This window comes from Heptranchias perlo, chromosome 30 (assembly GCF_035084215.1).
Source record: "Heptranchias perlo isolate sHepPer1 chromosome 30, sHepPer1.hap1, whole genome shotgun sequence".
Classification (NCBI taxonomy): domain Eukaryota; kingdom Metazoa; phylum Chordata; class Chondrichthyes; order Hexanchiformes; family Hexanchidae; genus Heptranchias; species Heptranchias perlo.
In genome coordinates this window covers 30,981,151-30,994,460 of record NC_090354.1, presented here as the reverse complement: position 1 = coordinate 30,994,460, position 13,310 = coordinate 30,981,151, and the positions used below count along the sequence as shown (strand labels likewise).

Here is a 13,310-nt window from a genome sequence, read left to right as displayed (position 1 = left end):
TGATCAGGGTGGGGCGGGGGGGTCTTGGGTCTTGTGTTGATCGGGGGTCTCGTGTTGATTGAGGGGTTTTCATCCCCACCTCCAGCAAGATTAGAAAAGTTTCGCCCCCTTAGGTCTGCACAGTGAGAATCAACATAATTAGCACAACATTCCTCATGGAATTCTGCTTCTTTCCCCAAGAGTCCATGCTACGTCAAGTTGGTGAAATCCCGGGAATCCTTGTCTAGCGGAGCCCAGCTGACCGCGGCTCCGGATCAAACCGTGACCCGACACCCTCCACCCGAACCACACCTTCCCCTGGGGGCACAGCTTCAGAGACCGACTCCCTCACCCGCTGGCATCAGCCCGTCTCGCTTTCCCTCGCTCCCAGAGTATTTGGAAAGTTGCAGCACATGTACAGACATTAAGAGACACGTGTCGGACCCAGTCCTCCCGGGCAGTTAGGGGCTCACCGGGAGTTAGCAGGAACTTCACCTCGCTCCATCCTGTTTTCTAACCAGACTGCAGAGAACGGTGCTGCCTCAGGGTCCCGTACTGGTCTTGATTTTACACAGCGGATGGGAGATTGTGTGAGATTGTTTCACTAAACCTGCTGCAGGACGTCAAACAAATCGGGCTGTGTCAGAATTAAGAGACGAAGATGAAAGGGAGCAAACCCAATCGACTCATTTTTAATTCTACCACTTTTTTTTAAAAGCTGCAAAGGAAAACAGCAGCCATTCTGTGAACAGTCTCAGGATATTTCAAAAACTTTGCCCACAGCTGTGAAATAGGTCTCATTGCAGATGGGCAATGTTTGTTAATGAAGTGAATTCAAAACTGGATATTGTTGGGCAGTAATCAATCAATTGAAGGCAGCACATTGGGTCAGAGAGGAGCTTTACTCTGTATCTAACCCGTGCTGTACCTGCCCTGGGAGTGTTTGATGGGACAGTGTAGAGGGAGCTTTACTCTGTATCTAACCCATTCTGTACCTGCCCTGGGAGTGTGTGATGGAGCACTGTAAAGGGAGTTTTCCTTTCTACCTGTGCTGTGGGAACACTGGGGTAACTTTATATTTTGTCGATGGTGTTGAGCGGGTGGTAGCGGATCGACCGCCTGTTAGACACTCCGCCCGATTTTCCTTCCAATTGAAGACAGGTGAGGAAGGAGCAAAGCTCCGAAAGCTTGTGATTTCAAACAAAGCTGTTGGACTATAACCCTGGTGTTATACGACTCCTTACATTTGTCCACCCCAGTCCATCACTGTTGTTTGCAAATTGGCTGCCACATTTCCGTACATTATAAGTGACTACACTTCAAAAAGTACTTCATGGGCTGTGAAGCGCTTTGGGACATCCTTGCGTATCTTCTTTCATTTGCATAATTTAAACAATCAGGGTCGCAACACTGCTGGGCTACGGGGATAGGGCGAGCAAGAGGGACTAGCTGGATTGCTCTTACATAGAGCCGGCGCGGACTCGATGGGACAAATGGCCTCCTTCCGTGCTGTAATCTTTCTCTGATTCTATGAATCAGATCAAGAGTACTGATTGTAACAACTATTTACATTCTCCAGCTACATTTGTAATGTGAAACTGGGCCCCGATTTAAACTATGCTGGATTGGCAGACTTCAGTATTGTGAAAGTTTTTTTTTACATTTCTTGCTGTACCTAATTGTACTCAATGCAGACACTAGTTGCCTGAAATAGAAAATGTTTTTCAGCTCTAACTTTCTTTATTAAAGGTGGTAAAGGAATAATCTGTACAAGGCAATGGTTAAGGAACAGTTAGGGGACTGTGTCTTTTCTAGAATAGGGCACCCAAAATTGCACAATGTCATCGAGAGCATACAATGTAGTCACCAGGATGATGGCAGAAGTTTATAAATAAACCTCGAGTGGTAATGCACCAGGAGAATGCGCTTTCATTTCCCAACACTGACATCCCTCAGAAGAGCGACAAATGGAACAAAGACACAATACACGAGACAAAGGAGAGCTGGCGGAAGAAAGTGACAACACTGACACGCTTCAGTAATTTTATTAAGAAAAAGTTAACATCTTATATATTCCATTGTAAACAAAAACATTCTACAGTTCTAAGAAAGCACTCAGCTATGCATTCATTAATGAACAGAAACTGGACAAAAATCGCACAATATAAATACTAAAAGTGCCATTTACAGGGTAAATGGGCATTCGGAAATTTAAAGACTTCTTAAATTAAAGACAAATTGTTTCTTCAATGTAGGATGGATGCTCCTTCGGACAATAAACGCAGTGGCCTTGAAATTACACCACGGAGTAGCAGCCGAAAGTGCTCAGACAAACCTCCTCATAAAATAGCAGAGAAAACAATGCCGTATAAACATGTCCAGTTCGCATAATTCCAAGGGCGCATTGTTAAAAAAAAACAGATCAAAACGTGAGGAATTTAAAAATACACAAAGATCCCTGCCTCGGTCTGGTGCACAGCATCTGAACTAACTACTGGAAAACACGCGGCAGCTACACTCAACCAGCTGCCATGCAACGGCTTTAGAACGGGGGTCACTTATTTACATTACACCAAACCTTCAGAAGAATGAAACACGGGAGATAACGTGGGGACTGGAGCAATTAATAAACAAAAGAGGAGGTAACGTGCAGGTTAGGATTTTATACTAACAGCATCAGGAGGAAAGGGTTTAGTTAACAGAGTACGGGGACTGTCCATGCAGTGTGGAGCTGGACAACCCGGGTTTGTAGTTGGCTGCCTGGTTAATTGAGGGATGATAACTGGACTGTGGGAAGCCTGGCTCACGACTGCCGAGGTTACAAATAAAATGCTGCGGCTGCACAAGGGGCCCACCGCCAGTTCGAGGAGGAGACTGCCCCGTGTACATGAACCTGACATTTCAGGTAGGCACACAACCCCTTTTGAAAATATATCACCTCCCCTCTCCCCCAACACACCTGGATTTGGACTGGCCAAAAAGAATGGTGGCAGCCCCTTATGACTGAACAACTCCCCTCCCAACCTGGGATGTGCTTTGCCCCTCACAAGCAGCATGCACTAATACTTCACAGGAACACACAACTAGAAATACTGTCAATGCAAAACAAAAACAGAGCAGGTTGTGCTATACAAATCAACAAGTCTGGAATCTAATGGTACAGAGAACAGAAGATTAGTGGGTGATAGCTAAAACATCACCATTCGAACGCAGAACCCAGAAGCAGGTTACTAAAGCACAGAAGATGTCGGCATCAGTCAATGATACATCAGTCTTGACCAGATTGCCAAAGTACACTCTAACCATTACATCAAAATAAAGGTGAGGCCTGTCAGAGTGAAACCAGTGTTTAATGATGGGCTTTGATAGCGAGTGTCTGGAGTGAGTACATTGTCACTTTATACAAGAGCCATCGAGAGCAGCAACTGTCTGGATCCCGCTGCATCTGCTGGCAGAGGGGGCAGGGTTCTGCCCTCTGCTGTTGGTCACTTCAAGCCTTGGATTGCCTCCTCCCTCACCCCAATGTCAGGATTGTCCTTCAGGCAGCAAGACCCTTCCAGTACCCGGCCCAAGCGGCCATTTTACCCACAAGCCCAGATGGTGAGCACCAACAAGCTATTTTACTGTGAAGGAGGCAGTCGAGCCCGATCCCGTCCTTACCAGACATCCACACACACACACACACACACACACACTTTGACAGAAGTCACAGGATGGTAAGCAGAAGCACGAACCCAGTCTGATTTGTCCCTTTCCAAACTGGAGAGGGGTGGGGGTGGGGGGGTGCAGGGGGCACTGAGCTGGGAACATTCTTATTCTATGTGGCTCAGTACCACACGAGGTGCCTGACACAGCTCTGGATTTCTTTAAACGGGCACATGTACACATCTAAAATGACTAAATAAATGAAGTTTTTCCCCTTAGTTTACTCAAATTTCTAAACAGCGTGTTAACAGGTGACAATACATCAGTACATGGGAAGCAATCTGAAATAAACGATTGGTCAAAACAGGCAAGTTTGATCCATGTGCCGGGAGCAGGCAAGAAAGGACTAAATCAGATGGACATACTTCCCTCTCCCTCAGTCTGGTGGGTAAATGAACCCCCGTGCTGCAGCGCTGAGAAATACAAACCACAATTAGCTATAATTAGCTGATCTGTCAGGGCGGCAGTACAAGCGCTTCAACTGGGCCCAGCGCCCCGGGGAGTTAACCACTAATTGAGCCACCGGCCATGGAAGTGCCTGCACGGGATGAGCCTCAGCTGTTATGCCTGCTGACACTCTGCCTGGGCTCAGATGATGGGTACTTGTGTGAAATACTGGAGGGCTGTTCACACCTGAGTAACTACACCCAGCACAAAAAACAACCAGACACACGGTCTAAGTGAGAATGTAACAGACTGAATTTATACTCCCCATTTACCTACATTGCACACCTCCCCTCCAGGTGTTGGCTACAGTCAAATGAGACGATTTCTGCTGTGCACCTGGAGACTCTCACCTCTGTCTATACTAAGAATGTATATGAACAGCCTAGCGGAGAAATCATTCAATCCAATACAATCCTTGTCTGACACTCCTGATGAATCCCTTCATATTGCTTCCAGCACCAGTGACAGGCCTGCAACCTGGGGTTACACAGCTGCAGATGCCACAATTCCGGTGGAGAGTACAGAACCTGTCACCTGCCCACAATCGCTCGTTACTGAATCCTAATAAATAAACTACACTTACAGCACCACCTCTGCTTGAAAGAGTCACCTGCCCACATCACACTTCACTAAAATCCTAGTGATTCCACTGTAAAATTGTACAGACATGGCTTCTGCCAGTGATAAACTAGCAAGTAAATATGATGGAGTATTCTTCTGTCACACAGACAGAATCAGAAAAAGCACCAATAGAACCCACGGGGGTCAGAGACACACTACATATCCCTCCTTACAACAATATCTGTAGGGGGGACATGGTGAGTAATTTACCAGCATCTAAAACACATGCTGCACAAATTAATGATTTAACACACACAGGAATAGGCTGAAAGCTTAGGCCCTGAACCAGCGCTGCAGCAATGACCGGGATCCACTGCCTTGGGCTCCTGTTCACAGCGCTGCACATACACCGAGATGGGGAGTCAGCACACCCAGCAATGTAGGAAACAGCCTACATTAAACAAACTCATCGAATCAAACCGGCAAGTCCATCAGCAACGGTCAGTTTATAAAATACTGTTACAGTAGTGTTCTGTAATGCTTCTTTGAAAACCACTGAATGCTTAAAATAAGCCAAGCACGGAAGACACACAACTTTTCACATGCGGGGCTCAAACAAGAATTAGCGTTCTAACAGCAGGCTAATTTTTTAGGACATTATTTGAATGATCGGGCTTCCTTGCAAAGATTCTCCAGCTCAGTGTGCAAACACAAACAACGCCATACTTCTCATCCGACTATAGTCAGTTTCCATTTTAGTTTTGTCTGGAGTCCCTTACTGATATTACAAACAAAAACATGTCAGCTTTCTCCCTCATCCCAGAAGGTGCCAATCGGTTCAACTGGCATTCGGGGAAACCAAACCTGAGTTGGCACTCTTCATGTGTGAACCTGGGCAGAGTATCCACGGACTACTGAACTGCAGAGAGAGCAATCACACACTAGCCTGACCTTGAGGTCCACACATGCCACTGAGCACCAGTCAGCAATGGTAACATTAGCTGAGACCAACAGGTAGTGCGCCCCTTGCCGGAGATCAACTCAACAGGAACGGAACCTGGAATCATATTAGTCGGTCTAGCTCAGTAGCCAATGATCCAGCAGGGGGCCTCAAGAAGACCCTCCCTCCAGAGGGAAAGAACCAATATATAAATTTGAAGGGAAACTTGGAAGGGGAGGGTGGGAAGCCCTGATGTATCTGGCTATACGAAGAACTGTGGCCCCACAATGTTATAAGCCAGACCAGTAATTCCTGACTACATCAGAACTGTCGCCATCTCAGAATGTCATCAGTGTTGTCACCAGTTTATTTAAAATATTGGTGCCAATATACTAACAAAAATACACAAACCCGCACACTTTAATGCTATGATACTCTCAATTAAAATCACATCCAAACCCTTCGCCACCAGTGACAGAGCTGTAACCATCAGTACTTCATCGCGTGTCATACCTCTCTCTCCAGACATGAATGAAGTTTACAAGGCCAGAATCTACAATTCCCCTGAGCGTTTTTCACAGTTCAAGTCAATATATTACGAAAATTTGTGAATGCCACCATTGCACTGTACTGATGTCCCAGTGCTGACACTGACTGCAGTGAAGTTATTGGGCTAAACCTGAACTAATGCACGTAATTCTGGAGTGAAGTACTGCACAACAGGATTACATCAATGTGAACTACGGGACACAACGAAACATAGTCACTGTTTCAGGAAAATGCCACACGGCATTTGTGCAGAGTGGGTGTAGGATGTGCCAAGTGGCATCGCACGGCACACCCTAACGAGTGAGATAGATACAAACCGAATAGTGGAGGTACACAATCCAATCTAGACACCCATACACAACTTTCCCAATTATCTTTAGGTTATCCTTCCCCCTCACCCAGGACATTGACTCCAGCTGGTTTATGGTTTCATGGATACCAATCCCCTCCCACCATCTCACCCAAGTGCCAATTCTAAAGGTGAACCCAGACAGTAAGCTGCAAGCCTAGTCAACCACAAAGGTTTGGTCCTGTTCTCACCACACGTTTGCACACTTTCCAAAGGGGGTCATTGCTCAGCTGTAATCAGTGCCTCACCCTGGCCGATTCCCCTTCCCCAGCCCAGGGGTGCTCGAAGTAAATCGCTGTGTCTCCAACTAACACCCCAACTGAGGTCAGTGAAATCAGCACAGACCAGGGATCTCACCAGCTACCTTTTGATCTCTTTCAGCAGTGTTTTTACCCACTTGGGTCACTGGAGGAGCTCGGAATTTTACATTTAAAAAAATTTCAAAGCAGTCAGGTTTTTTTGTCACTAGTTAGCACCACAATTAGAAAGTATGATTTAGGAGTCTCTGTCTTATGCTGTAGGAGAAAGACTGATGTAAAAATACTATTTCATATCTGCAAGGCAGGTTCAGACAAAGGTGCGACACCGTATTTGCAGTGGGAAGACTCCTCATTGAGCACTTGCAAAGGCCAAAGCAGGGGAGACACACCTCAAAGACAGTGTGATGGCACATCACAAAGGGCAAGCATCTTTTGCCAAAACCAGTCTGTTAAAAGGGTTGCATGAATTAAACAGACCTGCACACACACAAACAAAACCTTTTAAAAAAAAAATACAAGCTGGATTAGTTTCTCCAAGTTTACACTTTTCATAGTTGGCGGGCACCCACACTCCAAAAATGGAGAGTCTGGTTAAATTGAGGGAAATATCAACAGGTTAGAAGAATGGGAGCAAAAATACCCAACACCTACTTGACAAATACTGGACCAAGTTGCCTGGGGATAGTTCGGCTCATGATGGGGGCTAGCAGCTGGTTTTATGCCCATCTTCTCACCACAGGAACTGTATTATTCACTCCCAGGACATACCGCGGTAGGGGCCTGGGCTTTAATAAGGTTACGGTGTACATTTAACAGGAGTGGAATTGCACTGCAGCCCTTTCATCACTAGGTGGCAACAGATCCATTCAGTTTGGTCACTGGTTAGTGCAGCCACTGAAAGGTGATGAGAGAATTTCTGCCCACGGATTGAATAGCAAACTGACCGTGTTTAATCAGGATTCAGCTGGCTTCCCTGCACGGGTTTTACTGAACATTCTGCATCAGTATAAAGATAGCCACAACTTTACTGCAGTCAGGATTCAGGCACTGAAAATGGAAACAGGACAGGAATGAAAAGGTGCAAATCGTCGGCTTTGCTCAGCTCATTCGGGCTACAGCTCATAGGTTGTTAAAAAATTAATATACAGCACAGAATCCAGGGTAGGCTCGGGTACCTAAAGTTCAGTATAGATTTTACAGTTAGCCATCTACTATGTATACAGACCTGTCAACACAAGCTGTTAAAATACCCAGTGTTTCACACCTAACCCACTCTCACCTTACAATTTGCCAACATGGCGTCCCTGAACACCCACTGGCAGTAAACACAACTGGATACTTTAACAAGTGACGAGGCATGGGGACAGGGCTCGAGTCAGCTAATCAGGTATAAAAATGAGAAAACTACCAGATAGTGGAAGCACTTGAACAATATTGGGGGGGGGGGGGGGGGGGGGAAGGGCAGAACAGTGGGAAATCCAAGTCAAGTGGGAAGGGGGAGGGCACTGCTGTTGGCTACAGAAAGGTTCAATGACAAAAAACTGAAAAATAAATACTCCACAGCCACTCAGGTTGGTTCAGAAGAGACCCTCACCCATTAAATATCAGTGTCGTCACTAGAAGGTATTTATAGTACAATATTATTACACAATAGAAACTCACATTTAAACCAACACACTTCAATATTCCAATTTAATTTACTCCCCTCACCAGTGACAGACCTGTACCCAATACTATACTCCAGTATTGGGCAGTGACAGACCCGTACCCACCAATACTGTACCAGCGTAGTGACAGACCTGTTCCTACCAGTACTGCACCCAGTATTATACAGTGACAGACCTGTACCTACCAGTACTGTACCCCAGTATTATACAGTGACAGACCTGTACCTACCAGTACTGTACCCCAGTATTATACAGTGACAGACCTGTACCTACCAGTACTGTACCCCAGTATTATACAGTGACAGACCTGTACCTACCAGTACTGTACCCCAGTATTATAGTGACAGACCTGTACCTACCAGTACTGTACCCGTTATACAGTGACAGACCTGTACCTACCAGTACTGTACCCGTTATACAGTGACAGACCTGTACCTGCCAGTACTGTACCCGTGTTATACAGCTCAAAATGCTCTGTCCAGACATTATGGAAGGGCAGAATTTACAGTTGTAAATTTCACACACCCGCCATTACTCTTTACTAATATTCTAGTAAACACTGAACATAGTCTGACTGTAGAGTACTCCACAGCTGCATCTCCTGCCCTGGTCATGGGAAACTGACACAGGTGGTTGTTGAATTCCTGGCGTTTGCAAATCCATCTAGAGCAAGACAGGAGTGCACCCACCGCAAGAACCCAACTTTGATCCCAAGCTGCTTCAGACCTGATTCGAGTGCCCTGAATTAGAAGCTGGTGGCTCACTTCCTGTGATATGCTGTGCGCAGTACATCACAGAGACACATCCAGCGCTTTGCACCCATTCTTGCCACGAAACATAATGAACACGCAACGCCCCCCCCCACTAAAAATCCTATATTCACCAATTATTTCCCCTGAATTAGTACGTTAAATATAAAAGGTGGTGAGGTCAATCAATAAACAAAGCTCGAGCACGATCCATTTCTCCTCCCCCACCCCCACCCCACCTGTTCTCAGAATGACTGATGCTATGAAACATAGATGGAGAGGAGAAAACAACTGAACACAGATGTGTTTTCATTAAAGGGGAAAACAAGTCTACAGGGAGTGGGTTTTACTCAATTTTATACAGGGAAAGGACATCAAATTCTGATTAATTTAACTTTTTTTTGAACTTGCTGGGAGACACACAAGGTTGGGCATTCTTCCCAGCAAAGCTGGTGTGTGATAACGCCAGCAAGCACCGACAGGGAATGTAGGGGTACTCCCTTCCTCTAACATCTAAAGCAGTTTACAACAGAACTCTGGTGTATACTGACACACACACGCACACACCTCCACTCCCACAGCAGGCTAGGGCACCGTATAAAACACTCTACAGGAAAAATATTTTATGTCCCACTGATGCTGGAAGACCCCATTGAACTAAAGAAATCTGAGTTGTGTTCTAAGCAATAACAAAGCAGGTAAGTCTTGTAGCATTTTTGCTCTGTCAATGCAACAAGCCTGGATTACACAGCATGGGGGTTGGACAATTAAAGCACATGATCCTAACCCAACTTGAGCCTAGCTGCAGCTGTGCAGGACTTGTTCATTTTTTTTATTGCTATTTAATTGTACCTCGTCACAGTACGTCTTTTCTGTCCATTCCCTTAATCGACGTTATTGAAAGAGTTAGTCAAACACTACTCCATGAGGGAGGGGGTTGGGGAGATGGGATGGGGGGTGTATGCAGACAATTGCAGAGTGAATGCAGCGACAAAGCATAAATGAGTTTCTATTGCCTCACAAGATACCACTTCCTGAAGGAATGGCTTTTGTCGACGTTTAATTGACCGTCTGACCTGAGGATACGTCATCAATGCAAAGGAACTGGACTCACCCACCCACCTTCCACCAGTATTCAAAACCTGCCTATTCACACAGGCAGTGTAAAAGCTAGCGGGTAAAAGGGCGGCTCTCGTAGGTCACGGGCCCCCACTTCAGCACAACTCAGTTTGTGTCGCACCAACAGTATAAAACGCCACTTGACAATCTAGTTATACTGAAATCGCACGCTCCAAATTCACCCCATTTATACCACAGGACAGAATTGGAAGCCACAACAGATCCCTGAGATTTGCACGCGGGAAGTCTCTCCATTCATGACTTTACAATCCTGCTGGAGGGGGAGTTGGGCGGGGCGGCCAGTGATATGGAAACTGCAATTCCCGATTTGGGGGGGCGTGGACTGAGAACACTTGCCAGTCCGCAAGTGGTCCCAAAATGGTGGTCCCAATGACGAGCGGTGCCAGCGGCAGCCATTGCACTATGCTGTCCCATTCTTTCACAATGTGGTGCTCCCCACTTCCAGGGGCAGGAGCAACACCTCATTTACATTGCAAGAAACAGAGTTGCCATATAAACAGGGCATCGGGTACCTGACCTGGAGAAACACAAAACAATTGAACAAAGAGTAGTTATGTTCTGCAGGTTCTTCATTCCGTTTCCACAAGCCAGGCCCTTGCTCTTGGAGAGGCGCCCTGGTGTTACGGCTGTTTGCGCATATTCGCACCGCTCATAAAGGCAGATGGAACGGGGATGCTGTTGCTGATGCTGGGGAGGAGTCAGGGTTACACACTAGGACCGACTGGAGCACGTTCTCAAAGGCACTGATCATTGCTTACTGCATCACTCAACAGTTTCCTCACTGTCCCTGCACTCCCAAGATCTTTAACTCCAGACAGTAAACTTGCATCACCATGACCTGATTTTACAGCTGCAAGTTGCCAAAGTATTCCCCAGTATTAGTTTCTGAAAAGATGCATCCTCACCTTTCAATCAAAAGAAAAAATTGGCACACATCTAGCATAGAGGACAGCTCACAGTTGCAGTGGGATACAGTCCCTTACTGGCGTACAGTAAATCACCTGATAACAGGGGATTACAGAACGGCAGGACTGTTCTGAAACTAAAGTTATCCCTGGCTGTGTTAGCTCAATTGTAAAAATATGGTCAAGATTCATTTACAGTGACATTTTAAAAAAGATTGCTGCTGTGGTACAAGACGGACATTACCAGCGGAGGGGCTAGCTGATTGAATAAAAGCTTCAACTTTTCCTCACTGGTTTAAGCATTATTTTTTTTTAAGATGGGGATGGATCAGGAATCCAAAAAAAAGATTAATTTGGACCCAGAAAGGGTCAATTGCACTCTGTATACAATAACACAACACTGAGAATCTGCACAAACATCCTTAACTTTAACTCATTCACGCCGCGCGCACACACACACACGAACAGCCCCCATCTCCCTCCCTCGGCTAGTGCGGGTCAATAGGACTACACCCGTAGAATCTCAAGACAGTTATTATAGCAAATGGCTATCCAGTCGGGCTGGGTCGATGCCCACTGGACATTGTTGATTTCTCCTTCCGCTGTGTAGGCCAAGATAGGGTCTTCAATGGCGCGTGGCATCTGCTGGATGTCCCAGATAAGTGCCTGGTGGTCATCCGCTTTAAACAAAAACACAGTTGGTTTAGGCCAAAGAGTACAAGGCATCAGCTCTCATTGTGAAAACAAACACAAACCCATCTGATTAACAGACTGTGCAGAGAGCAAGATATTCCTTCCTTTGAAAGTGCTTCTGGACAGTCATCAGGACTGTGAATCGAACCTGCGGATCTCCTGCTCTGTTCTATATGGGGTGATGCATTTACTGTTTCCGGGTTTTAAAACAAAAGGAATAAAGGGGACAATGCGCTTTATTCTATTAAGTCTTAATATGGAGTTACAAGTTCAAATCATCTGGTAGCCCATCATTTCTGTCATTCTGGGATATTCCTGGACTTCAGCCGAGGGAATGGGAAGGTGCCGAGCAAAGGCTAGGCAAAAACCCACAGGGAGAAGCCATTGCTAGAGGCCATGTCAGCCCAGAGCACCTTGAGGTGGGCCTCCCAGCTGCAGAAAGACTAGCAAGAAGCGAGAGCCTCCCAGACAGTGAATGGTGTTCAACAGCCCCCCACCCCTCCCCTAAAGAAAGGAAAAACAACAAAAACTTAAAATAAATTTCACCCCGGGTTCAAATCCAGTCGAGGCTAATGGGTTTAAAGCCTCCTGTGTCTGCTTACTGATGATCGCTAGGTTTGGTATAAAAATCGACACAAAGAGGGAACAGTTAAAGATAAAAGTGGCTGATAGGGTTAAAGGCCAATTTTGACAAGATTAAAATGGAACTAACCAAGATGAATTGGAATGCAAAATTAGCAGATAAGAGTGAACAATGGGAAACCATTAAACTGGAGATGATTAGGGTATAGACTAAACATGTTCGCACAAGTAAAGGGGGTGCAGCAAAACCTTGAGGCCCTTAGATGAGTAGAGAAATTCAAATTAAAAGAATTAAAAAAGATATGAAAATCGAGGAGCAAGAGGCTTGTTGATAAAATTAAGACACATGGAATTAAAGGGAGTTTGGCAGCATGTATAAGAAGTTAGTTAAAGAGGAGAATACAGTAGCAGCTAATGGACATTTTTCAGACTGGATTGATGTTAACGACAGTGTCCTCCAGGGGTCAGTGTTGGGACCATTGCTCTTCCATAAATGATCTGGATTCAAGCATCGGAGTATAACATCAAAATTTATAGATGATACACCAATAGGGAGTGTAGTTAATTGTGAGGGCTGTAATCGACTTCAGGAAGACAGACAGGTTAGTAGATTGGGCAGATAATGGAAGAAATTTAATGCTGAGAAATGAAGGGGGATATATTCTGGGAGGAAGAATAAAGTAAGGAAACATACACTATATGATAAAACTTTAAAAAGCAATAGAAGAGCAGGGAGATTTAGGGGTTTGGATACACTAGTTAATAAAATTGTTTAAAAAAAATA

General features: G+C 45.4%; 2 protein-coding genes across 2 annotated transcripts in view; one reads left to right on the top strand and one right to left on the bottom strand.

Moving 5' to 3' along the window:
* Positions 1 to 589, top strand: part of LOC137300083 (potassium voltage-gated channel subfamily H member 6-like) — a 94,247-nt gene extending 93,658 nt beyond the window's left edge. Inside the window, exon 11 of the mRNA XM_067969178.1 lies at positions 181 to 589. Coding sequence (XP_067825279.1) covers positions 181 to 444 — 264 coding nt within the window. The 3' untranslated portion in view covers positions 445 to 589. The remainder of the gene's footprint in view (positions 1 to 180) is intronic.
* Positions 590 to 2,008: 1,419 nt separating this feature from the next.
* Positions 2,009 to 13,310, bottom strand: part of dcaf7 (ddb1 and cul4 associated factor 7) — a 28,622-nt gene continuing 17,320 nt past the window's right edge. The window contains exon 6 of the mRNA XM_067969124.1: positions 2,009 to 11,931. Within this exon, the coding sequence (XP_067825225.1) occupies positions 11,759 to 11,931 (173 nt within the window). The 3' untranslated portion in view covers positions 2,009 to 11,758. The remainder of the gene's footprint in view (positions 11,932 to 13,310) is intronic.